Raw genomic sequence first — 25,571 nt, 5'->3', positions numbered from 1 at the left:
ACATTTTTTCTTTGTCGAGAGAATTGTGAGAAGTGCAAATGAATGATTTGAAAAAATTATATTATATAAATTATTCAGACATGTCTTCTATAAAAAATTATCCTATTCTCCCGAGAATTCTGTTAACATTTTGTCTGAAATAGTCCTCTCTGATCAATGGATTTCGTGATATTCATATGGATTAATTATGGAACTATTGGATAAACCAATTATTATTGAATATCGAGCATCTTCCAATTGTTGAGATCTTCCAAATCAGTAATATAAAGAGTAATTTAATGAATTTTCTTTCTTTTAATTTCAGCCGAAAGTGGAATTACCAGAATACGGAAGTGACGAAGATTACTCACCAAAACAGGAAGTGAACGCAATTCCCGGTGGTTTTTTGAGCCTAGACGGTGGTATGGAGGTGTTACCATCGTACCCCTCCTCCTATCAAAGTAATTAATTTCTGAATGAATAGAATATATCGATCGTTTAACACTTGTATCTTCAACTAAACCCCAAACCAATTTTTCAGGCGGTGGAATTGAGGGAGGATTACCAGGCCCATCACACAGTAATGCTGAATCAAATCAGGAGCAAGGTAAGTAACAGCCATCATGGTTCAATTATTGGTAGTGCGAGCACCATTACAAACAGCAACAACCTAGCCATTACATCACAATTTTGCCCAAATAAATAAATTTGAGAACAAAACGAAAGAAAGATTTTTTTCTGTGTAATGAAACAATATGATGTGTGTGAGAGATAGGTGAGTGAAAGAATTAAATGATCAACGACATTGATGAAATTACGGTTTGAAATGGTAAGCTCGTGTGTAGCTCGGTAGGGCTTGGTAGGCGATAGGATGATCTTTTTGGCACACGAAGGTCTCTAAAAGACCTTGAAAAAACCAATAGATGAAATAATTTAATGCATTTTTCCATTTTTTTTTTAATTATAAAAAAATATTCTGTTAGTCCAATGAGTGCAGTTTTTTGCAGCTACGTCAGCTGCATTTGTATGAAAGTTTTAGAAATATACATTTTTTTTCTCTACGAGAAGCTCAATTGTGACATTAACAAATGCTGCCCTTACGTGTACATAGAATACTTTAAATTAATTTGATAAACCACGAAAGCGAAATGCTTCAACATTAAAAAAAATAGAAAATTACTTCATGCTTATCATCGTTTAGACTACTTTCCTCATTCATTCATGTTGTCATTTTTTTTTTGGCACAAATTTGTCATTAAATTCTTACCTCCATTCGCTTTATTATTCGTTTTACTAATAATTTTTTACAAACATTTACCTTCATTGGTGATTTATTATGTGGCCTGTATATAGTTTTCCCTTGAAACTGATTACATTTTGTGGATACATTCAATTTTTGATTCTAAATATTATTTGCTCATATGAAAGAAAAAAAAAACATATTTCATTTACGTTAAATTTTCAAAAAGAAAATACCAAGAAGTAAAATTCTTGTCAAATTTTTCAATCTGAATAAACAAGAAAATTATACTATTCCAAGTAATAGAAAATAAACGCATTAATAAAATCCATCTCAAATAATATTTGTACCGTCCAGGCAGCAAAATAAAACAAATGGGTTATTTACTGCTGATATGATTGATCTTGTCTCGCTGGTTGTTGCTGTCCTGTGGTGGATTGATCCTACTAATGAAAAAAAAAACACAGAAATCAATAGTAAATTCATAAATTCATAAATTTTCCAATTTTGGTGACTAAAAAAAATAAAATCAAATAATTAAATTCTTGCTGTGTTAACGTTCTTTGCTAACCGTTTTCGTTGCTGTGGGCTGGCTATTGAAAAGAAATAAAAAATAAGAAAAAAAAGGGGAAAAAAAAACAAGAAAATTACTTGGTGTCCGGTTAGAGCAAGTATGTGTGGTGTGTTGCAGCTGACCTGCGTAAACTGCACTCGCTGGACCCACGTCCCTGTCTTGTGTGCAACCGCATGTACAGTAACTTGTCAAATCTACGGCAGCACATGCGCCTCATCCACAATCCTCAGAGTGTCACATGCCCTATATGTAGCAAGTCATTCAAGACGAAGCTGTACTTAAAGCGTCATCTCGTCAGTTTCCACGATGTTAATCCATCGGATCGACAATTGCAAGAGGAAATATATCAGCATCAGCTCAAAGTACAAGTACAGGGACAATCAACGGCACAGCATCATCAACAGGTACAAAATGGTGTTGATACATCACAGAATAATGATCCTATTCAGAATGTCGCGTCACCTGGATCACAACAGCAGAGTTGTAATGATGATAGTAACGGCGGTGGGGAGGGAAAGTTAAGAGCTTATCATGCACAGATTGGGGATAGTGCTTATCCCGTTGAGGTCATTCAGATCAATGAGTCCAAGAATTTTGGAAATATTGTTCAATTCAATGCGTCTTTCTAATTCTACGGCTGAGGCTAATCTGATGGGGGGTTAATGAATGAAAAATGTAAGAAGGCATTTTCTTTTGTTTTTATTTTAATGCTTAAAACGCTTAATTGGTGGAAAGTCGTTGGTAGAGTTCAAAATTATTATTACAATGCTATTACCTCGGGAAGAAATATCAGGAATAGTTACTAATATGAGAGTATTGAGAATTTTGTTGCTGCCGTATTGGATTTTTAATTTTTCTGTGCACGTAGTAATTGGAGAATTTCTAGTTGAAGCTCCATTAGTTGTTGAATGGTGAATTCCAGTCGGGAGATTCCGAAGGATGAGATAAAGTTCAAAATGAATTTGCATCAGATTATTTTATAAATATTTTTGAAAGAAAAAGGTTTAGGGAAATTCATCAGATATAAAAAAAAAAGAACGCGTAGAAATTTCAAATTTAAAAATTCAATTTTTTTTTATACATCTACTGTTTTGTAATTCACATTGAATAGTTAACTTCCTTTTCTCACAAAGGCGTATTTATTGAATGAATCTCGAATGAAAATTTTGCTTTTCTTTCTTTAGAAACGTATTTTTTCTTTGAAAATCTTGAAGCGTATTTTTCGATCTTTTTCAATTGCGATAATTTTACATTCACATTTTCAAGATTCATTCCTTCAATTAGTTTCAATAATCGTGAAGCTCTCATTCTATTATGTTTTCCGTATTGATACTGAACCATCTCAAATAGGAGAAAAAATGTGTATTTCCATAAATTCTGAAGTGAAAAGTGAATTTCTCTTCAGCAAACAGAAACCGGTCCTAGAAAATTTTTTATGAAATTCAATTCAAAGTGCCCCTTCGTCGAATAAAAATAAAATCCCTACACATAAATTTGGTCATTAGCTCTATCTCGCGTCACAGTAAATGACGATGTAAGTGAAAAAAGTAGTGTTTTCACGGGTATGAGGGTTACAGGTCAAGCTGATGGTGAGAGCTGTAACCAGGAAAAACTTTTTTCCACATGTATCGTATAAAATTTTATAGTACTGATGAAAAAAGGGCATTTTTTGTAAGCAAAGCATGCAAAAAAGTATCATTTTTCTCACTGGAATCATAAGAGTAATTTCTACATTAATGATAATTGCGACATTCATACTTCCACTACTCGTACATATGGATAAAATTCCAATACACGTAAAACATTCCGTTATTACTGAGCTTTACTCCCATTAGTACAAAACTGACTAGTAGAAATTATTTTTCCCTGGAAAAGGTAATATATTTATATTTTCATGTGCGTGCAATCAGAATTGGGCAAAATTTTGGAGAAGAAATTCACAAAAACAAAAGAATTCTCTCAGGTTTCTATATATTAATTAATTAATTCATTCATTAACCAACCGCCGACCTCATAAAATGATTCTTTTGCTATGCGTTGAAATAATTTTTAATGGTAACTGTGAGGGCTCCTGCCTTTTACACCCCACAAATCCATCAGATTTCATAATTTTCCGATAAAAATTGCCTAGCATATGATTTGTGATAATGAAAAAAAAAATGTAGGATTTATGATTTTTTAGTTATTTTTTTTATAAGTAATCAACTTGTGATTCAATAGGGAACGTATTGATACTTTTAATCGATGACTTTTTTTAGTGTATAGTCTTTTTAAAGTGATAAGGCTGATAATTGTGTATTAAGAAGTAAGGAAGACATGCGGTCGGGAACCGATGAGGAGACACGAGACACGCTACATTCAAAATTTAACGCTCTGTGAGCTGAATTAAAATAGTTGCAAATAAAAAATTTCCGTAGCGCCTACAAATGGGCTAAAGAATGTATCCACACGTTACAATATAGTTAGTTGTAAATAACGAATATTTCGAGGAATGAAAATATGAATAAAATGTGCGTGCGCTCGTGTCAAATGGATCGTCAATTAAAGTGACGAAAAAAGAAAAAAATGGAAAAAACTGCAAAAAATGAAAAAAAAAAATAAATAAAAAGGAGAGAACGACTAATTAATGCCGTAGGTGGAGCAGCCATCCCACCACGTACTGATTAATATTTCCGCAAGCCAGATGAACAGGAGAAAAATAATAGCCGAAAGGAAAAAAGAAATAGTGGAATAAAAAAAGAAAGGAAAACTTGTTGTTTCATTTGATTGCTATACAGTGTTACACAGACTACAGATATTTACAACAATATTATATTCTTACAGAGAATTATATTTACTTTAATGAATTTATTGCAGCGCGATGTGCGATGGGAAATGAAAATTCATAAAACAGCAAACAAATGAGAATAATAATAATTAAAAAAATGATAAAATCACAAAGAAACTAATAATACCTACCAGTGATGAAAACTATATTTTTCACCGTCAATGCACACCAATATTGCAATATACAGCCAATCGAAATACAAGCTCAACAGAGTAATGATATTTATTATTAAAAACAGTGATTGAGAAACAATGCAGATTTAATTAAAAGAATGAAATGAAATATAGATGAAAATAATCAGTATATTAATAAAAATGGTCGAAAATCGGTGCTGACTGTAGACAATATTTCATATGATTTGTTACAGCAACATTTTTATATTAAAGTTTCACGGATTCTAAGTTCAATAAATTTCTCAGTTATTCTTCATTATTGTTTGTTATAATGGTGAACATGATATGGTATAAGTGGTAATTCTATTTTAAAAACTCACGACTACATCCAACTTATCAATGATTAATAAAGATTGATCGACTCAGTCAGCATTGAGTTTCTTCACCGTAATTCCATAACCATAGTACCACCACAGTACAACTCAGGATTTTTTATATTATATTTTACAGATGACAATAGTTCCACAATACGAACTACTTTGAGAATTGCAGTTGACAGAACATAATAAAATTAATGAATGGCCATTTTTTTTCACAATTTTTGTACTTAAACATTTTATTTCTGTAATTCTCAAAATATTTCATTATTCGGACTAACACGGCTCCCTTACCTCACATACAATCAAACTTTAAACAAAATGCAGATGACAAATATAAACTATTGATAATATATTTACATGAAAATGTGAAAAACAAATACTGTGAAAATGGGAAGAATAAATGCAGGAAGAATTTTAACTTAAACACTAGTACCAGAAAACCGTTCAAAATACTTTGCAACAGCTGCAGAGTTATTTTAGAGAAAGAAAAAAACAGAAAAACAACCGTTAACCAATTTTTTATTACCTGTTACTTATGTAATTAAGAATTATGGTTTTCTACCGCAGAAGAAAATTAATGAAAAATGAATCAATAAAGTAAAATGCACTATTGAATTGTATCAGTAAACCATAACACAATTTTGTTCGTTAATTAGGGAAATGCCCAGCAAACAATTTAGTACCGATCTAAGGGAATTAGATAATAAATGTTGCATATCATATTATAAATATTGTTATACATTTACCAAGCAGTGTTTCATTGCAATCTCGGTAATCTCGGGCGTTAATGAATCGTACTCAACCACATACAACAATAGCACATGAGCAACAACCTGAAAATAAATAAACAAATAACCAATAGTACATAACAGCGAATCAATGACTGAAATGGCCTATATGACTACTTACTTCAAAGTACTTGTTTCAAAGCCAACTAATAAAATGAAATAATTCATAGATTATGATAAAGTCGATGGCCGTGACGTACACGCAAAGTGAACTCTCTACGATAATATTATAATTCAACATTGTGACTTTTTAAAAGATCAGATGAAACAAACATGGAAAAATTATAATTATCGTATATTTCACTTGTGAATATAATGCATGATCACAATCTATTTTTTCATACCACAGAGATGCATCGATTATTTACAGATATTTAATAATATACAGAAAAAGAACTATAATTAAATTAATTGTAAGACAGAGTTTATCAGCCGAACAACAAAGCCTTTGATTTTTTTAGAAGGAACAACAAATAAATGTTAGACCATTCGATTCATCGTCCGAGATTGTCTTTTACTTTGGAACAGAGAATGATGATAAAACACAGAAACAATAACATAATATCAGAAGTGATACGTTGCAGAATTTTCCTTGCATAAAATAGTTGTTAATTAATCATTTTTCATCATTACGACAGAATGGACTACTTCGCTGGGCATTAACGTACACAACAAGCAAAAGAAAAACAAAATAGTAGAAGGTCGCAATAGAATTTATCATTTTTTCAAACAAAAAATGCCGGAAATTTTTTATTTTTGCCGTGATAATTTTCTATGATTCTTTTCACATAAAAAAAAAACCAAAAAGAAAACTTGAACATGACTAAACTTGAAAAATTCTTCATGATAACAAAAACCAAAATTCAATGTTCGTGGAACAAAAAAATGATAAACAAGATGAAAAAAAAAAGAAAAACCTAAAGCGAATGACATATTCAGCAAATCACGCGCAGCAAAATGGGTAGTTTTTGGAGATATTCCTTTGAGATATTAATGTTTATTTGCAGTCGATTTTTCCTGTTCATTATCGTTTAAAAATTAATTTAGGAGGTGAAGACTGCCCTTTTTATTTCCTTCGATAGCAGTAGAAAGTTTATTTTACATTAACAACTTTAATGGAAATAAAGGCGAAAAAATGAAAAAAAAAACCGATACGAATAAGCAGAAAAATCTCGAAAAATAATTATGAAACTACATTTCTCCAATTTCTCTTCTGTATATATGTAAATTTCGCATTCGTATCGCCATTTTAGAAGACGTTATTCTTGTATTCGCACGCTAGTTATCATTATCAGGAAGGAATACCCGTAATTATGTAGGAACTAAGTTAATAACAAACAAGTCGATGGAAAATTTAACGCTAACGAAACTAAAAATATAAAAAAAATATAAAAATAATAAAAAAAACCTTTTTGCATACTACAATTGAAGCATATGTAATCGAAAAAAACTGTAAAAGCTTATTCGGACGAGCTTGACATATTTAACTTTAATTCAAGTATGGAAAAGTAATTAATTGATTTCCTCCATCTAGTCATTTTGAGCTTTTTGTAATAAAACAAAAATGAGAATGTCTCGGTTTATTCGGATATTCTCATAATCAGTATTTTCTGACAAAAATATGTGCAGTCCGGATAAGATTAATTAACTCATAAATTAATGCGTAAGTTTAGATTGTTTTTCACAAGACGAATGAACTCTTATGATTTGTCATTTTAGTTCCACGTAAACTACTGTTTTAATATTTTGGAAAAATAATTGTTTCAATAGTGGCTAGTTATGTAGTAAGTTTGGAGCCGAAGTATTGACAAAATGATAAATCAATAAATTCAACCATTCACAAATTTTGGAAGATGAAAAGAGAAACGAAATTGCCACTAGGTCCAGTTGCACTAAGTTCTCTGAATTATTTAAAAAGGAAAATCGTTTTATTTCCGCCTTGTGCTCTAATTGGCCGTAAAATTACCTCTTCATTCAACTGAATTCGGTCTAACTGGACCTTAGAAATGTAAATAGAAATGTTTGGAGTCAAAAACGAAGTAAAAGTTAAGGCCCATGAACTTATTTAGGGTTAAAAAAAGAGGGTAATTAAACTCGTAAAATCTCTTTTCGCTTTGAATTAGTCACGCTATATGTACTGAAGTGTAAATCGCAGAAAAAACGTACATAAGAAAAAAAATCATGAAATATTTATTCAAAGACGGCATACCGAAGTAATTAATGTATAAGCGACAAATTGGGATTTGGAGAAAAAAACTTTTCGTCCTATTAGTCCCAATTTAATTAAATTATCATACTAAGTAGTAACATAAGCAAGTAATTTCGAATGACTGAATTTTAAAGATACGAAAGAGGTTCACGTTTATATGTATTTTCATTGGTAAATAAAAAAAAAAGCAAAAAAAATAATGAACGTGAGACGGAGGAACAAAATGTTTGGAGCAGGGTGGTATTTCTGACCAGATAATCTGACAAGTTGAACCAGAATGTTCGGAAATGAAATTGAAAGAAAAAGTGAACATGTGTAATAAAAAGTCATGTGATTATTCGGAATTCGAAAATATGCGAGAAGACTGCGTAGATTTTTTAATTTAATTTTGCAAAAAGAGAGACCTAAAAGTAAAAAAAAATACTCGCTATGAGTAGACGGACAAAAATTTATTCGTTTGTTAGGGAAAATGATGAAAAAAAAAGACAAAAAGGTTTGAAAAACTGACAATTGTGATATTTCCGGTGCCACGAGAATGCTTGCTTGAAATTTGAGGAGAAAAATGTTTTTATTTTTTCGGTTTAATGTCGAATTATCTGAACAGAATGAGCTACACATCAAAAAGATAAATGCACAATAAAATACCAGACAAATGAGATAAAAATCTGATTGAAATAAACAGTGTAATACAATTTTCAGTTGCACCTCTTTCTTTGGAAGAATTCTCATTCCAAAAATTTTCCAATTCGAAAAGGAAAAGTTAAGCATTATTAAACAAAAAAAGATAATTCTCAGTATATAATGTATTCCACACTTCTCACAGTAATCGCAAAAACGGAGTTTAGAAATGGCTGTAGTCAACAAAACAATGATTATCCCCAATTGATATAATTGTAAACGTAAATTTATACGAATTGTTCCTTGCAACGCAATCATCTAAAATTATGTCTCATTCAATTTGCTACTTCGATGATCATATGCCTGCAATGATCCGTTAAATTCGAAATTATTTAGTGAATTCCGTTATCAAAATTTTATTCAAACTAACCATTCTCTCATAGCGCAACAATTGTAACAAAAATCCAGTTAATAACGACAGAGTATTGGATTGACTATAACATCAACATTTTTTCAATCTTGCGGCAATGTAAATACACGGAAAGTAAGCAAAATTTTTTAAAACCACTTATCAAAAGAAAAGAAAAGAGATAAAAAGAAAAAAGAACACAAATGACGGAAACTCCATACAATATTATATATTTTATTAAACGCAATATAGATCTGTCATAATCAAACGTGTGTGTTTAATCGTCGTTGTATTATTATTCTTATAATCATGATTGTAACATTATTGTTTATTTTCATATTATTGATAATATTCCATTATCGCTTTACACTCCGTTAGAATTCGCAACGCAGAAGCGAATGAAGGTATTATAACTGTTCCTTCAAATATAAATCAACATTTCGAAGAGAAAAAAAATTGTGGAGCAAAACTAAATCTTCAGAGAACCAAATTCATGACGTAGTAAAAATCAATTCAATTATCAAATCGCAATTACAATGTTCCTATTCTTATGTTAATGCGTTTGTTTTATATAAAATGCTAACATTTTACAAGTAATAAACCAACACCTTTTTGTCCGCTAAAAATATTACAATGTCTCGTTATTTGTGTTGAAGATGGGATGAAGTAAAATCTTTCTTTCGTTGTTCTACAAATTGACCACAAAGTACATTAAATATCCTACTTTTTCACAGGTGTTTCTATTGATATTTGAAACTAGGATGTAGAAGATTCTCCCTTGATTTTTCCAACAAAATAGGAAAGACCATTATTAACAGGAAGTGGGTGATGTGCATATTAATTTCCCGATGATAAAGTCTTGCGTAAGAGCTGTCTGTAGACTGGGATTTAGCCCCATGTCAATAAGTGTCAGTTCACTCCAATAAGTAGATGCTCATGGGTAAGCCCCTACTCATCACACTGTCATGACTTCACTTGACATGACTTGCTATTCAATGTATCATACCATTGGCTGATCATCGTAATCTGCAGGCAAATTTCACAAAGTATACGATATTCGATCAATAAACCGAACACTGTACTATCATTGGACTGTCGATCAACTTTACAATCATGATAAATTGGTTACCCCATCTGATCAACAATTTAGTTATTATTGTGAAAGTTGTTGGTTCGATTCTCCGTTGAATCGAATTTTTCAACAAGCACTGATAAGCGGGAGGTTGCTAATAGAGGAACCGTCTGTACCGACATGGTTTTTCCTGTGGTTTCCCATGTCACTTCTATGCTCTGTAGGAAAGTGAATACGGTACAGTGTAGGATCCACAGCCACATGCATAGGGTGGGATAGAGCCAATGAGCCAAAAAAGGGAGTCAGAAAAAGCCGTAATATAAAAAAAATTGGTTATTATTATTTTTATAGTGTATAGGGGACATGAACCGTTTCTTTCTTTTTCCCGAATTTTTTGTGAAGGTTGTGGGCTCTAAACAATCCAGATTAACCCCTCAATTTGCGTACGCTCCTCAATAAATGATAAGTTCTACAAGGACAATCAGAAAATAATTAATTAAAATTTTATAATGAACTATTTTCATTTTTCTTGAATTTTCAAGACCAATTTCAATTTGATAGTACAAACGGTTACCAAAATCGACGAGTGTTGATAAATTATTGAAAGCAAATGAATAGTTGATGGAGCGTCACGGATTTCTTGAATATCAACGGTTTGATGGTGTTTAAGGTTGTTGTATCGAGATAGTCTCTGCAAAAATTTTATACACTAAAACGGGCCAGTTTAGAACACAATCTTTTCACGGTATATGGTCGCACTTGATTGATTCCATTGTGCATGGATAGCTAAAGCATAACTATATATTTTCCACATTAACTATTTTCAATTATATAATTTATATTTATTTATAATTCATAATTGCTTGATTTTTTTTCCGTATTCCCTTCCATGATATATATGCCATATTTTTTTGTATTTCGAAAATTGTCGAGCCGCTGATATTTAAAAAATTCTAATCAGGAAAACTATTTAAACACGTGTTAAATTTTTAAAATTTATACCTCAAGTTCAAACAGGTCAACCGGAAACCGAAAGGGCTCATTTTATCGTTAATTTTTTTAACTATTCACTATAAAATTTTTAACGAAAACTGTTGAACAAAAATTTTACGGTACAACAACCTTAAATGAAAATTGTTTGGGAGTAGAAGCCCCATCATTGAATACAGTCAGAAGGAAATACATCGATAGTCTGTGTTGTTTTCGAGAAATAATTATAGAAAGTTGATAAAAATTCCTTAAAAATATTTAGACTCATTCTATTTTCATCATTTTCGTTTTGATATTATTTCGGCCATTGACGGTATGTTGTTGAACCAGCACTTTTCTACTAGGCGATCGATTATTGTCATTTATATTCCTTCAACCCGCACGAATGACTCCTTGATTCGGCATCATTATCACATTCCGCATGAAGAGCCAGAGATAATAGTTTTTGTCGAAATAGTCGTCTAAATTTAAAGGATTGCTCTACGACTCAGCACTTTATAGCTTCGAAGTGAAGTGAAAAAATATATGTTCTTTCCATCAGATTCTACGTTGTTAAACAACCTGATAAAATAATTCAACAAATCGACTGTATCAAATCTCTAATTATCGAATTCATTATTCTAACCGAATTCAAATTGTATTGAATTCAATATTTTCCATCTCTGTGTATTATATAAATAACTGACTCTATTTCCATGGAAATTAATATAATCAAAAAGTAGAGATGATTCTATGCAAATCACATTTTCAAGTGATCCTTCAGATATTTCAACGGATAGTATACGATTACCTGGTTTTTCACAATTAAAGGATTTTACAACTCCCAAATTTTCTGGAGTAATTAAATAAAATGTTACTGAAAGCCAAAACACCGAGTTAAAAAAAAATAATCTTGACTAAAAGGAACTTACTCTTTAGGCAATCAACAATAGTAAATAGCGCAGAATAATAAATTAACCGCGAATAATAATGAATTTCCAGTTCGATAAGAGTTTTGAAATTTCGAAATAGTGTGATTTCCTCTGATTCAAAAAAGGGAGTGGACAGTCTTCACACAGAAAGAAAACATTAAGATAAATTATTATGCCGAGCACTAGAAGTTTTCTTTGGTTCACAAATAAAAATGGCTGTTAATATCTTAAATTTTCTAATATATTCTATAATTAATCTATGTGGCGCCATATAATTTAGTAAACAGAACTATAAAATTTGAAGGTCTATCATTTTTTATTTGACTTTAGAGGAAGAATTGATAGAAATCCTTTACGAATTCCTATCCCGATCGGTATTTTTTACTTTGCTCTCTTTCAATTTTTCCAAAACATTTTTTAACCCAATATGATTGGTTGGCGATGAAAACTTAACGATGGTAGCTGTTGTAATGACTTTGAACTTTTAGTTGGCCGATAAAGACGTTTTTCTAGTCTGATAGAGAAATTTTACTGGGTGGCATACTAATTTTTCTTATGCCTGCCATTTACACCGAGATTGTAAAACAGCACAGTAATTTTTATCGGAATCGCACTATAAAAATTCATAGGATTTTCTCTCTTTGCATTGATAATACACCAATTTTAATAAGAACAAAGATAGGACGATGGTAGGAAAAATCCATAAAATTCTCGTTCTCTCCCGTAATCAGACCGTAAACTATACCGATGAATTTCCTGGAAATTTGAAAATATCTCAAATAGCTGGTGTAAAAAATATAGTACGATGTTGTTTTTGAGAATTTATTTCTTTTATTGAAAATGAATTCAAGAATTTAATTTCGATACACAATTCCCTCTACGGCTTCGTCCACGGTAAATGATCATTTTATCACTCTTTACAACATTTTCCTGACTTACTATGTGCGACCTACAACTCAACTTTTGATATCTATATACTTCAATTCACGTCATTTTGCATGATAGGTCCTTGTGTAGGTGTACGAGACAAATCTTCTCCTCCCGCTTAGATATATAAATTCAATAAAATTTTATAAGTTAAATTTATATCCTATCTAAAAGGGAGATGGACATTTATATCGAATCGAATGGAAACTCTCAATAGTTGAAGCTTAAAATGTATCACACTCATTCCTCACTGTTTACTGGTCACGACTTATACTCATTCCCACTCATACTTGATCTTTCATTGGTGCGTATGTACTGTTCTGTGGACGAAATTTCTGATGGAGCATATACATAGCGTCATCTATTTGAATTTACTTCAAGATTTTTCAAAATTTGTAATGCCTGAAGAGTTCAGAATCTATTTGACTTCCCAGTAATAATAACGATTCGAAATCATATGAATGTGTTACGTTTAAACATTCTAAGGTGTTTCTATGAAATTTTTCGAATAGTTGTTTAACAGTATAATCTTACAGATTAATAATCTGTGACAAAAGATACATTGTAATACACGCGCAAGCGGGTGTTCTATCTGTAGTCTAATAAATTAAAAAACACTTGATATGATTTTGAGAACGAAATGATAGTGTGACCAAGGGTTCACGACGGGGGCGCAGCTGGTATGAACCCCACAGAGATCATGTTCGATCTAGTCTCCACCTTATTATTGTCGGGTGGCCGGTAGTCAAGGTATCAAATAAATTTTATCAAAGTTCAGTATTATGCATATTTATCCAATTCTCACCACGGTTTCATCCAATGCGATAGACCATATTTGGTATTTCACCACTCAGCAAAGTCCGCAGGCAATTCACCCGAGCATTGACCAAACTTAAACTTCTTAACTTCCTGAACTAATAATCAGTCCCGTAACTTCCTCAAGAAACACACAAACGCGCGGAATACCCTCAATCTTCCAGTGCCTGATTCTGGATCCAGTTATAACGAAATCTACTGCGCACTCCGCGCGTCGAAGTTAAATTTCCCGCTTAAAGTTGACCAATAGGGAATCAATCTTACGTGTTACAAGATATTTTGGCTTAGACGAACTTTATTGATATGTCTCGGCTTTCATAATAGGAAATAAAGATCATAAGGATCAATCTGCCCAAGGTTCACTGGAGATCCGAATATATCGAGATTAATATCCATCACAATTACGACGACCAATCGATCCCGGGTCGTGATTGACACCCCAACTCTTCACTAATTCGGCAGACAAGTTGCAAAATTATAATACAATTTGTTAGCGTAAGTTTTTACTTCCCTGGGCGTCCGCAGTCCAGGTGATTATCGATTGTAATCATGTCCCCCACTCCTAAAATCAAAGAAACACCTTATGCTAACTTCAGTAGACTAGATACCGTCCTTTGAAGAAGAGTTTAATGCATGGACACAGTATTAATTATCGAAGTTATTTGAATATTAGTATGAATGACTACAGTTGGAAAGTTCTATTTGTTGGACGGCTTGATGAGCTGCAAAATTTTTCATTACGGCGAACCAGCGATGGACTATCAGCCAAATTCTCACTGATCCTATTCTAAAAGGCACACGCTTGACACAATCGATTATCTCGAAAATCTCGAAATCATGAAGTCGAGATTCTTATTGGTCCGCCTATAGTGGCGCGAGATTACAAAATCATGACTCTCTTACAGAAATCGTTTCATACTCGCGCGCTTGCGCGCGGTACGATCTCTCGTAGTACTATAAAAACTTAAAAATTATCGGGCATTTCCAGATAGACTCGTTGCAAACAAATCACGGAGTCAAGTTTTCGTGAATGATTTTTCCTAACAAACTTAATGACTTTATGACGTTGCAAGAAAATATTCCAGATATTTTTGAAGCATGTCTGGTTATCGAGAATTTATTTTTCCGGCCAATAGAATTGCATCAGATGAAACTCATAGTTAAGAAATAAACATTTCACATCTGTCAATTTGCCGTGGGGTTAATATGACTGAATAATATTTTGTTGTTGCTTCCGAATTAAAGCTTTGGAATCGTTCGATTTTGACATTTTCTGATTTTCATTGGAAATTATGAAGAACGGTATGAAACTTAAACATATGAAGTTTGGCGACAATGGCTATGACCTCCCTTTCACCACTTTTCGAAAATTGAATTTTAGAAAATTGAGTAACAAGAGAACAAAAAAAATTTCAAAAAATCTGAAATTTTGTCACATCATCAGTCCTAACTAGAACTAACTTCGGCCGCAGAATCGGCTTGATCGATGCAATAGTTCTCGGGAAAAGCCATATCTTTTTCAAACGTTTTTTGCAAATATTTGCAAAACTATTTAATTGTTTTTCTCGGTACACATTATTTTGACTTTTCTATTTTTGGCAAAACATCGTTGTAGGGTCTCTAGCCTTGGCAAATATGCACATATCAACTTGGAATTATAACTATAAATATAAAATATTGGTTGTGTCGGAAAAATAATGGAATACTTTTTTACTGCAAAAGAGTGATCCATTCATGCTACGATTTTTTTTTATCACAAAGTGCAATTTAAAATACTTTTTTTCATAAACAAATCTAAAAATGGTAATAAAAATATGTTTGCAGATCTTAAAATCTTAAAATTAATCTTAAAATAATCTTAAAATGAAATCTTAAAGATCTTAAAAAAATTGAAAAAACATATGTGATAGAGTACTTATCAGAGAATTGATGATTGAATTTTAAAAATTCAGGCAGTCAAGAATTTTACAGTATTGTCACAGAACTTTTCTAGGTTTTACGCAAAAAAATTGATGAACGTTCGTGATGAAATATCTTTGTGCCAACTATAATTTTTACTTTCGTCCTCCATAAAAACCTCATGCATTTCGTTTATTGTACAATGCACAGTAATTTCTCTGTTATTTTTCTCTCCGCGCATTTACGTACGGAAGTACGGCATAACAACCGTACATAGTATTTGCCATTAACGCACCTATTGTTTCAATATTAACTTAACCCAGGTAAAAATTGACGGTAAAAGAGGGTTCATCAAGTCCCACTCCAAGGCCTCGAATAATTAATGTACTGAGTATTCGAACCCAGGAATAATCCTCGCCCTTAATCCCTCATTCGCCGCTTTTTCAACAAAATTTATCAAATTATAAATAAAAAAATAAAAAGAAAGTTAATTTCTCAAATTACGCACTTTTTGTAAAATACCCAAAGCTTTGTATGTTGCAAATGGATGTTAATTATTTAGATAATTAACTAAAAAAAGTTTTGTTTTCGTTTAATAATTAATATTGGGATTTTGATACCTAAACAATTACACGAATTTTTGATTTCGTAAATTTCATTGGGTAAAATCTGAAGAAGTTGTATGCTGTACCAAATGCTGTTGAGGATGTTGAGTTGAACTTTTTAGTCAATAACGCACTCTATGACTTAGTGAACGTTCACTAATCGATAAAATATCTTTCGAGCGCTTGCAAACAATTCAAATTTTTGCTTTCCTACCGAAATTTTTTTGAGGATTAACGAAATTTTTTTAAGGGTTAACGAAATTTTTTCGAGGGTTAACGAAATAATAATGATGAAAACTGTTGTTTGTTCAAAAAAAATGCAAAGTGATATTTCAATCGATTTAAATAGTTCTCAAATGTTTGGTTTTTAGTGAATGTCCAATTGTTCATAAAGAATTTGATATTAACATTTTTTGTTCAATTGAAACGTAACTCTATCTAAAATGAGATCCGACTGTTTTCGAATGAAAAGTCATTTGTTTTTTATGGAATGCATAACCATTAACCATATATGAAAGTTCAACTGCATGATGTAAATTGAGAGGTGGAATGAATGAGTTTCATGATAGAATACAGAATGAAGAAGATTGAAGTTCCAAATTTATGATTCAGTGTCTATCAAATAGAAATAGTTAATGATCAGTGCGAGGCATTGTACTTGCTTTTTTCATTGGAACCATGGAATTATAGCTTCTATACATGAAATATTCAACGTCCCAAGCAGTAGCTTCCAACGAACCATTCATCATCGTGAAATGTGAAGATTAAATGGATGGGAGGAAAGTAAATTTTTATGGTAGAATTATTCCATAATATAAAACCGAAATATTTGTCAGCGCTGATTTTAATTCTGTCCCATTCTTCTGTTAATTTAAAAAATATTTCAATTTTTGTCAACGTGAAGAGAAAAGTTCTATAAAAATTTCACGAAGAAACACGTAAAATTTATAAAATGTTTCGTAAATATTCTTGAACATTATTATTCGTGGAATTCTTCTTAGATTTTACAGTTTCTTTCATATTTCTATCAAAATTTACTAGAAACCTCTTCGCGTCTGCAGACTACGTGAAATTTTTCGTAACTTCTCTTGAATATTTATCTTCAGGTAGTGGTTATGAATTTACAAAACATTAAATTACGTTCTTATCTATATTTCGTTAATAATATATGATCAACATAGAAAATGGGATAACATTTTGAAAACTGAAATGTTGCTTTGAAAAAAACTGTTAAAGAAACAACTTGGGTGTCCTTAAATATTTAGTAGTGATACCCCAAGAGTTTAGAAATTACCGATAGCTTAGTTGTAAACAAATGGGGATGTCAAGTTTGGCAGGGTTAAAAATCCTGAGCGCTTGCGGGAGGCATATTCCTGCAAAACTTGACACAATCGTTTGTTTGCAGGGAAGCTTGAGGGAAATACCCGATTAATTTTGAAGCTCGAGAGGTATTTGTCGGATTACTCACCCGTCGGAATTTCAGCCAATCGAAACGGCGCATTTGATCTAATTGGGGAACAACTCAATTTATTTAGTATTTTGAGGAACACTTGTACCCTTTTGTTGATAAATAGGTCTTATCAATTGTTGATAAATTCTCCCCGAATCAATTCCTTTTTCAGATTTGGTTCATTCATGTCATCAAAGTTTGACTATTGTGAATCTTCAGCAGGCGATTTTAATTGTTTACCAAATAAATTCGTTAGTAAGAAGTACCAGGGGAGTATCCGAAAACTACCCCAAATAATGCTGCTCCACTTCCTCTAAAATTAGATCAAATGTATTATTTCTATTGGTCGAAATTTCGACAGGGAAAGTAACAATTATTAATACACCAAGTGTTTCAAGGTGTTTCAAGTGTTACAAGTGTTTCATTCGCGTATTTCCGAATAACTTCAGTTCGATTAAACGAGCGTATCGAATTTAACAAATTGTAAAATTACGGGCGCGAGTCCTAAAAGATTTCTTTAAAAAAATTTCCCACGACTGGTTGTTATTATTCTGAAAAATGAGGGGTATTTATGGGATTATATTTCCATTGCGGAGTTCAGCCGCAGTCGGGACGCAGTACTTGGAGATAACAAATAGACAAGGAGTATTCACTCCTCTCCCTATTCAATTCATTTTTCAATCAATCTTCGGAAGATGGGAGAATTTTCAGTAGATAATCTGATAAGAGTATTATTATTTTTATCTATGCGACCTCCAAATCACATGGGAGAATACTTGAAGATTTCACCATAAAAAAAATCTCGTACATATCGTATATAGTATATATTTTCTTTATACGTTATGTATTTCATATTATTATTATAACATAAGATATTGTAGTGGTATTTATATATAATAATGATCGCTGAGTGACTGACTTTCCGCCCTTGATTCACAATATACTATTCCGAGTGCGTTGTGACTTCTAGCCGATCGGAGTGAAGACCGAAAATCTATAAAAAACGTGGACAACAACAATTTATGAGCTACTGCGAAATTATCGCTATGATAATTCATCTGTAGCTAGGGAAATTATTGAAATAAAACTACCGTAAAGGTGTCACATGACTCCAAATATTGCTATCTGATTGGTTGAAATCAGGATGGAAAAAATAATCTGAGAAAAATTCTGAAAAGTGTACGAACAGTAAATTTGTATTCAAAGATGTGGATGATAATAATTCATGAGCCGAGAAGCACGACTGAGGAAGGAGGAGTTTTCTCCTCTTTAGAATGTTTGAATAGTTAATGCAACCAAATGGATGCCTCTTCGGAAGTCACCGAGAAGTGTCCCTCGTAAGTGCCTTGTCAAGTTTCCACGGACTTCATTTATGAACTCACTCGTATTTTCATTAACTGATAATGCATTTTAAGGGTAGAAAAATCAAAACTGGACAACTGCTTTCATAACCCTTCACGGAAAACATATATATGCTAATATTTATGTGATATCTGAGATATATTGCGTCTACGGCCGCATTTTTTTTCTCAGTGTAGATATGATCTTATTTGACAATGTTTCATTACATGTGGGTAATATATATGTGTTCACATATATTCTGCATGTATATGATATATTTCATTTTTGGTCGGAATATATGTGCGTATACTTGATATATATGGTGTCCCATTTGAATCAATGCACCTAAATATCTCCTACACGGAGAGAAAAGTCCAAGAAAAATTACTGTGCCGAGCACTACAATCGCGGTGCAAAATTCTAGAATACTAGAACTTCTTTGATTCACAAATAGAAATTACGATCAATATGTCAAATTTTCTTATACATTCCGTAATTAATCATGTGTGGTTCCATAAAATATACTAAACAGCACTATAAAATTTGAAGGTCTATCATTTTTTGTTTGAGTTTGAAATAAAAATTGATAGAAATCCTTCAAAAATTCTTATCCAGATCGGTATTTTTTATTATGCTCTCTTTTAATTTTTACTGTGCTACACAGCATTTTCTCCAAACATTTTTTAACCCAATATGATTGGTTAGCGATGAACGTCGAATGTTTCCGATTCTTGCCGAAGTTGAATTTAACAATGGTAACTGTTGCGACGACTATGAATTTTTATTTGGCCGATAACGAAGTTTCGCTCGGCCGATGAAGAAATGTTACTGCATGGCATAGTAATTTTTCTCAGGCCTGCAGTTTACACCTAGATTGTAAGGCAGCACAGTAATTTTTATAGGAATCACCATATAAAAATTCACAGATTTTTCTCTCCGTGTAACGGGAGTAAGTGAGAAGAAATTTTCGGAGATATGAGTTATAGGGTGTCAAGGGGGACATTTGATGCATGGAATTTTTCCAGCTTCCCACAATGAGCTTTTTTTTCAAATGGCAATCACATTTTTTATTACTCTGAAACTTGTTCTCCTTGATCAGTTGTTTCTAAATACTTCATCATTCATCTAAATTCTTTCGAGTTTAGTCGAAAAATGGGACGAGAATAGGATCTGGTCTCCAACTAACGATAAAGTCTGCTCGCATCCCTGGCGCGAAGAAAGGAGACAAAATAGCCAAAACATGTCTGGAAGTTCATGTGCCCAAGTAGGAATTATGGTAGGCGAGCCTGAGGTTTAATCAAAACTTAATATGGCGGTGGTCAGTTTCAACTGATCAGGTAGAACTTGATAAGAAACTGATCAGTCTTCGAATTGCTCAAACTGTTTCGTACTACTTTGATTAGGTTCTGACATGGTGAGCTTCATCTGAACCTGAGGTTTGTTCATCTGTAATCATTCTGATCAGGTTTGGATGAGGTGGACCTGAAGGTAAACTAAGATGCATCCACCTACAATGATTCAAATCAGATTGTGATTAGGTAAACCTAACCTGAAAATGAGTTCGGATCAGGTGGGTCGGAACATAAACTGACTTCGTCCGCCTGCAACTATTGGGATCAGATTCTGATCAGATTACCCTGACCTGAAATTGAGCTATCCACTTGTAATTACTCTGATCAAGTTCGGATTGGGTAGGCCTGAACTTAAACTAAGATCCATCTGCCTACCACTATTCAGATCAGATTCTGATCAGGGTAACCCGTGTTCGGCACGTTTGATCATATTTGATCAAGTCCTGATCGAGTTGTAGGATCAGCACCTCATCCAAGATCAAGTTTGACTTGATCTGCACTTGATCCGGATCTGAGCTAAATTGTCACTCGGGTGCTCATGAGTTCATTAATTGTTCAATGTTCCCATTAACTTGCAAACACAGCACAATTTCCTACAACTCTTCGAAAAATTTGAGCTGTAATGCTTGTACAAGCCTTCGTGATACGTCTTTGTAAGTCTGCCGAAGTGGTCAGGCGATTCACGTCATCAATATCTCCGACAAAACTCCACACGTAGTTCTTAAGTGGCGTAAGATCGAGTGATCGTGGAGGTCAGGGAATGTAAAGACTAAGGGAACCATTCGGGAAGGCGCCATGAGCAAAATAAGGTGGAACGCAATCCTGCTGGAACCTCATTCTCTGTCTCGGCTGCAAGTTCACATTTCCCATCATTACTAGTAACTGATTACACAAGAATTGCAGGTAATTCTGATCAGTATAACGTTACCATCAATAAAGTATGGACTTGCTCATGCACGATATTCCACCACATGATCATTTCCCATCGATGCTGATCATCAATGTGTTGCGTCCAGCAATGATTTTTCCCTTGCCTAAAAATGACAGTTGTGTCTACGGCATTTGCGGAATGACGTCGGCAATTAGGGTATCATTTTTGGTATGTCCGAGCAGCAGCTCGATAGTATTCTCAGCGCTGTTCTAATTCATTCGCTGAGAACATCGCGATGCACTGATAGAACGATTAGGTTGTAGAAACCTGTCGTATTCGGTTGAGTATTTTTGTTTTATTCGCTGATCGAAACCGGGCATTTAGTTATAAGTACGACAATAACAGTGAATTCAACTATTCACCGATTTTAACCGTATTTGATTTTATTGAATTCATTTGGATTATGGAGATCGAAATAAATGGAGACACTTGGAGACTTTTGAGACTGACAATTATTATTGAAAATCATAAGACTCTAGACAGTTAAGAGGTACTTTACTGAGCGAAGACTTACAACGAACTAACTGAACATTACTGGTGAGGCCCACGTTAAACTCTTCTCCAGTGGGCAATATAATTTCTTCTTCCACCCTCAACCCTTAGATTTTGGTCTTCCTTGACCCTCTCTGGTCGCCAGATGTATTTTGGGAAAAATCCGCAATGAGAAACCCGCTTTTTTTGTCATAACATAAAGGAAAGGTCCCACAGCAACAAAACTCTAGAAGAGTGCATTTTGAACTTGGGGAAAACCCCGAAATTCAACAAATTCTTTTGTTGACACGAACCGAAAACCATTTAAAACAACTGAGCAATTGGTAATAGTTATCGAATTGCAGTTGATTCAACGCGCCATCTAGTTGAGGAACACACTGTATCTGTGCTGTTCGTATTACCAACTAGTCACTTGATAACTATTACCTAATCAGCCCGTTAGATCAATCCTAACCTTTGAAATGAACCGTTGGGTAACTGTCACCGCACGATTTAGTTGGTGCTATTTAACTGCGTGATTAGGTAATAGTTGCCGAGGCTATGTAACCTTAACTAATCCTAATCCTTCTATGAGTCCATGTTCAATGAAATTACAGATGATATTAACTAGATTATGATTGAATCGAAACTCTTTCAAACATCAAAATCCTCGAGGTAATAGGGAATTCGTCATAGTTTACATTCCACAGGTACGGTGAGTGAATGGATTTTTGGAAAGATTATCCGCGCGGACTCGCAACAAGGGTGTGTAAATCTTCAGTTTGATAACAGAACTCATTCCATTTTTTGAGTAAAATTGAAGGAATTAACATGGTTGATTTGAGCCGTGAAAACAACTCATCAAGGAGAACAAGCTTTTGGGGTAAAAAATGCGATTGCCATAAAAAAAAGTTCCTTGTGCTGGCAACTTGCAAACCTGATCTTGAAAATTAACAAATGCATGGTCGAGGGGCGGAGCCCCCGTGGGGTCCAGGGGCGAAGCGAAGGGGGGGCCGGGGGGGGGGGGCGAAGCCCCCTCCCACTCCCCACATAACACATTAAATGAAAATTTGAGAAAAAAAACGATGATTTTAACTTCATGGGGAATCGAACCCTGAACCCTTTTCTATGTCATAATAAATAAAGAAATTTTTTTCTAAAATGCATTTTGTAAATTATTAAAATTAGGATTTTTAAATATTTATTATTAGGAATTAAATATTAGAATTTTTCTTGGGGATAATTTTTCCGGAGATATTTCTTCCAGGGATATTTTTTCAGAGGATATTTTTTCCGGGATTTTTTTTCCGGGATATTTTTTCAGGGATTCGGATAAACACGGTACATTTAAATCTGTACATCAGAGTTTTGAACTTCGTGGCATTCAAAAATAATCTCTCTGATAATAACAGTAAAGTCTATCGTTAATTCCTAATCTCCAAAAATACAAGGTATCGAATGAAAATAAAACCATTTAACTGATGAATTTTTGGGATAAATAAATCCCGATTGGAAATTTTTTTACTCGTTCATCCGTTCGACGGTGTACAACAAAAAATTACAGTAAGACATAGTAAGTTTGTCGTCTCAGAGAATAAAAATATTGTGTCCTGCAAACATTGCCATTTTTTTCCAAAAAAAATGTCCATTAATGAGTACTTATTAATTTTGTATATAAAAAAAAATGGTAGATGTATTACATAGGGAAATTCTTTAAGTGAATATAGTAATACGAATACTCAAAAAAAAATTGTACTATCACCAATAAACATTATGCTATTATGTATTCAGAATAGTTCATGGGGTCGACATTTTTCTAAGTTTTTTCACTTTCTTCTGTATGGTTTACACTCTATTCTGAAAAGTTCTCAAAAGTATTACTTATTGTTACAATAAACCGAGAATGAAAAGAATACGGAAAAAAAGTAATACACAGAAATCTCGTCTTCTGTTGGTATTTATTTTGTCGTTATTGTTTTTTATGAGTAATATAAAGGCATTCCAAGAACTGTCGCACTAATGCACCCGGAAACTGGGCACCGTATCCAACAACGAGTAATGAGAAAAGTTAGCTAAGAGTAAAGAGACTGTATTACAGTATGTCTGTAATCCTTTTCTCTCTTTCTTTCTTGGTCACATGATTCTTGTTACTGCCTTTTTCGTAATTACATATCCGTATATGAGGGTGTCTTCTTCAATCAAGCCATATGGCCTTGACGGTCCCTAATAATTCTGAAAAAATCTCTATTTTACTTCATATATTTTTTTCTTTTAGAATGTAAGATCAGGGAATCACAAAGATATGGAACACGGAATACACAAGGCATGAAATGGAGTTGATCATTTATTAAAACAATCTTTTCACATGAATATCCGGAGAGGAACTAACTAGTCATAATGAAAAAGCGAAATATCATGGGCATTTTCCATGGTATTCTGTGATGTCATTTGTAGCGTAATCAATTCTGCATAGAGACCACATCAGCTATAGGCAATACTCAGAATTTATATAGCTAATGACAACGTATATTCGAATAAATTGTTTTGCTCATTCCAATAACACAAAACGTCGTTATAGAATGCCACTGTGCGGCATTAACTTGACTCACAAATTATTTAAATTATCAAAAATTATTGAGATTATCTAGTTTATTATACTAAAGTTACTTGAATATAATAAACTATATAATTTAACGAAGATTGATATCAAATACATTTAATCATTTATGCAATAGTCCTTTTTTGGATTTTAGATATTTGAAGAATATAATTTGATAAGTTGAATATAATACGATATAATACAAGCTCCGGAATCAGGCAACACTAGTAAACGAAAATATGTAACGTTGGAGGACAGTCAAGGGGTCTCCAACCAGCAGTTCAAGGCCCGAATGTCTTTAAGGTTGTTGTCGCGCGACAGTCTCTGTAAAAAGTTTATCCGCTGTAAAACGGGCCAGTTTAGAACACAATCTTTTAGCGGTATATAGTCTCACTTGATTGATTGCATTGTGCATGGATAGCTAAAGCATAACTATATATTTTCCATATTAACTATTTTCAATTATATAAATTTATGAATTTCCGATAATTATATTCCGTAAACCGAACGGTCAATCGATTTGATTTTTTTTCTGTATTTCCTCCCACGATGTATATTCCACGTTTTTTTTTATTTCTGAAACTGTCGAGCCGTTGATTTTTAAAAAATTCTAATCGGCAAAACTCCATTTAAACACGTGTTAAATCACTCGAATTTCAAAAATTTATATCTCATGTTCAAAACGGTCAATTGCAAACGAAAAAGGCTCATTTTGTTGCTAATTTTTCAAACTATTCACCATAAAATTTTTAACGAAAACTGTCGAAAAAAAATTCTACGCGACAACAACCTTAATTGTCTTCTGACTCTGTCCATTCACCCTGTGGGGGCCTTGTTTTGGGCCTTACGTCACTAGGGGCTGTTAAGCCCTCGTTTCTTTCCGTCATCCCTCTTCATCCTCGGTTTCCGCTTGTCACCGACTCGACGCAAAATTTCCCCGTTTTAACAGAGAAAAAGTCATATAAATTACATTTTAACTAGAAAATGTATTTATGCCATAGGTTTCCAGAATTATTCGGGGTCCTATGCCATAAAATATTATACGAAATTGGTGCGTTATGGTGTTTTTC

At 33.0% G+C, this 25,571-nt stretch overlaps 1 protein-coding gene across 3 annotated transcripts in view; it reads left to right on the top strand.

The window, feature by feature from the left end:
- LOC105263052 (protein abrupt) overlaps positions 1-25,571 on the top strand; it is a 65,657-nt gene that overhangs the window by 3,870 nt on the left and 36,216 nt on the right. For 2 of the 3 annotated variants that reach the window (XM_011299015.1, XM_011299017.1), the window contains exons 4-5: positions 305-440; positions 521-586. In XM_011299015.1, the coding sequence (XP_011297317.1) occupies positions 305-440; positions 521-586 (202 nt within the window). Of the gene's footprint in view, positions 1-304; positions 441-520; positions 587-1,910; positions 6,650-25,571 lie in introns of those variants that run through there. The other variant, XM_011299016.1, reaches the window with a different exon arrangement.

This window comes from Fopius arisanus, unplaced genomic scaffold, assembly GCF_000806365.1.
Source record: "Fopius arisanus strain USDA-PBARC FA_bdor unplaced genomic scaffold, ASM80636v1 scaffold00012, whole genome shotgun sequence".
Lineage (NCBI taxonomy): Eukaryota > Metazoa > Arthropoda > Insecta > Hymenoptera > Braconidae > Fopius > Fopius arisanus.
The sequence above is the reverse complement of the archived record's forward strand: the minus strand, read 5'-3'. Positions and strand labels throughout refer to the sequence as shown.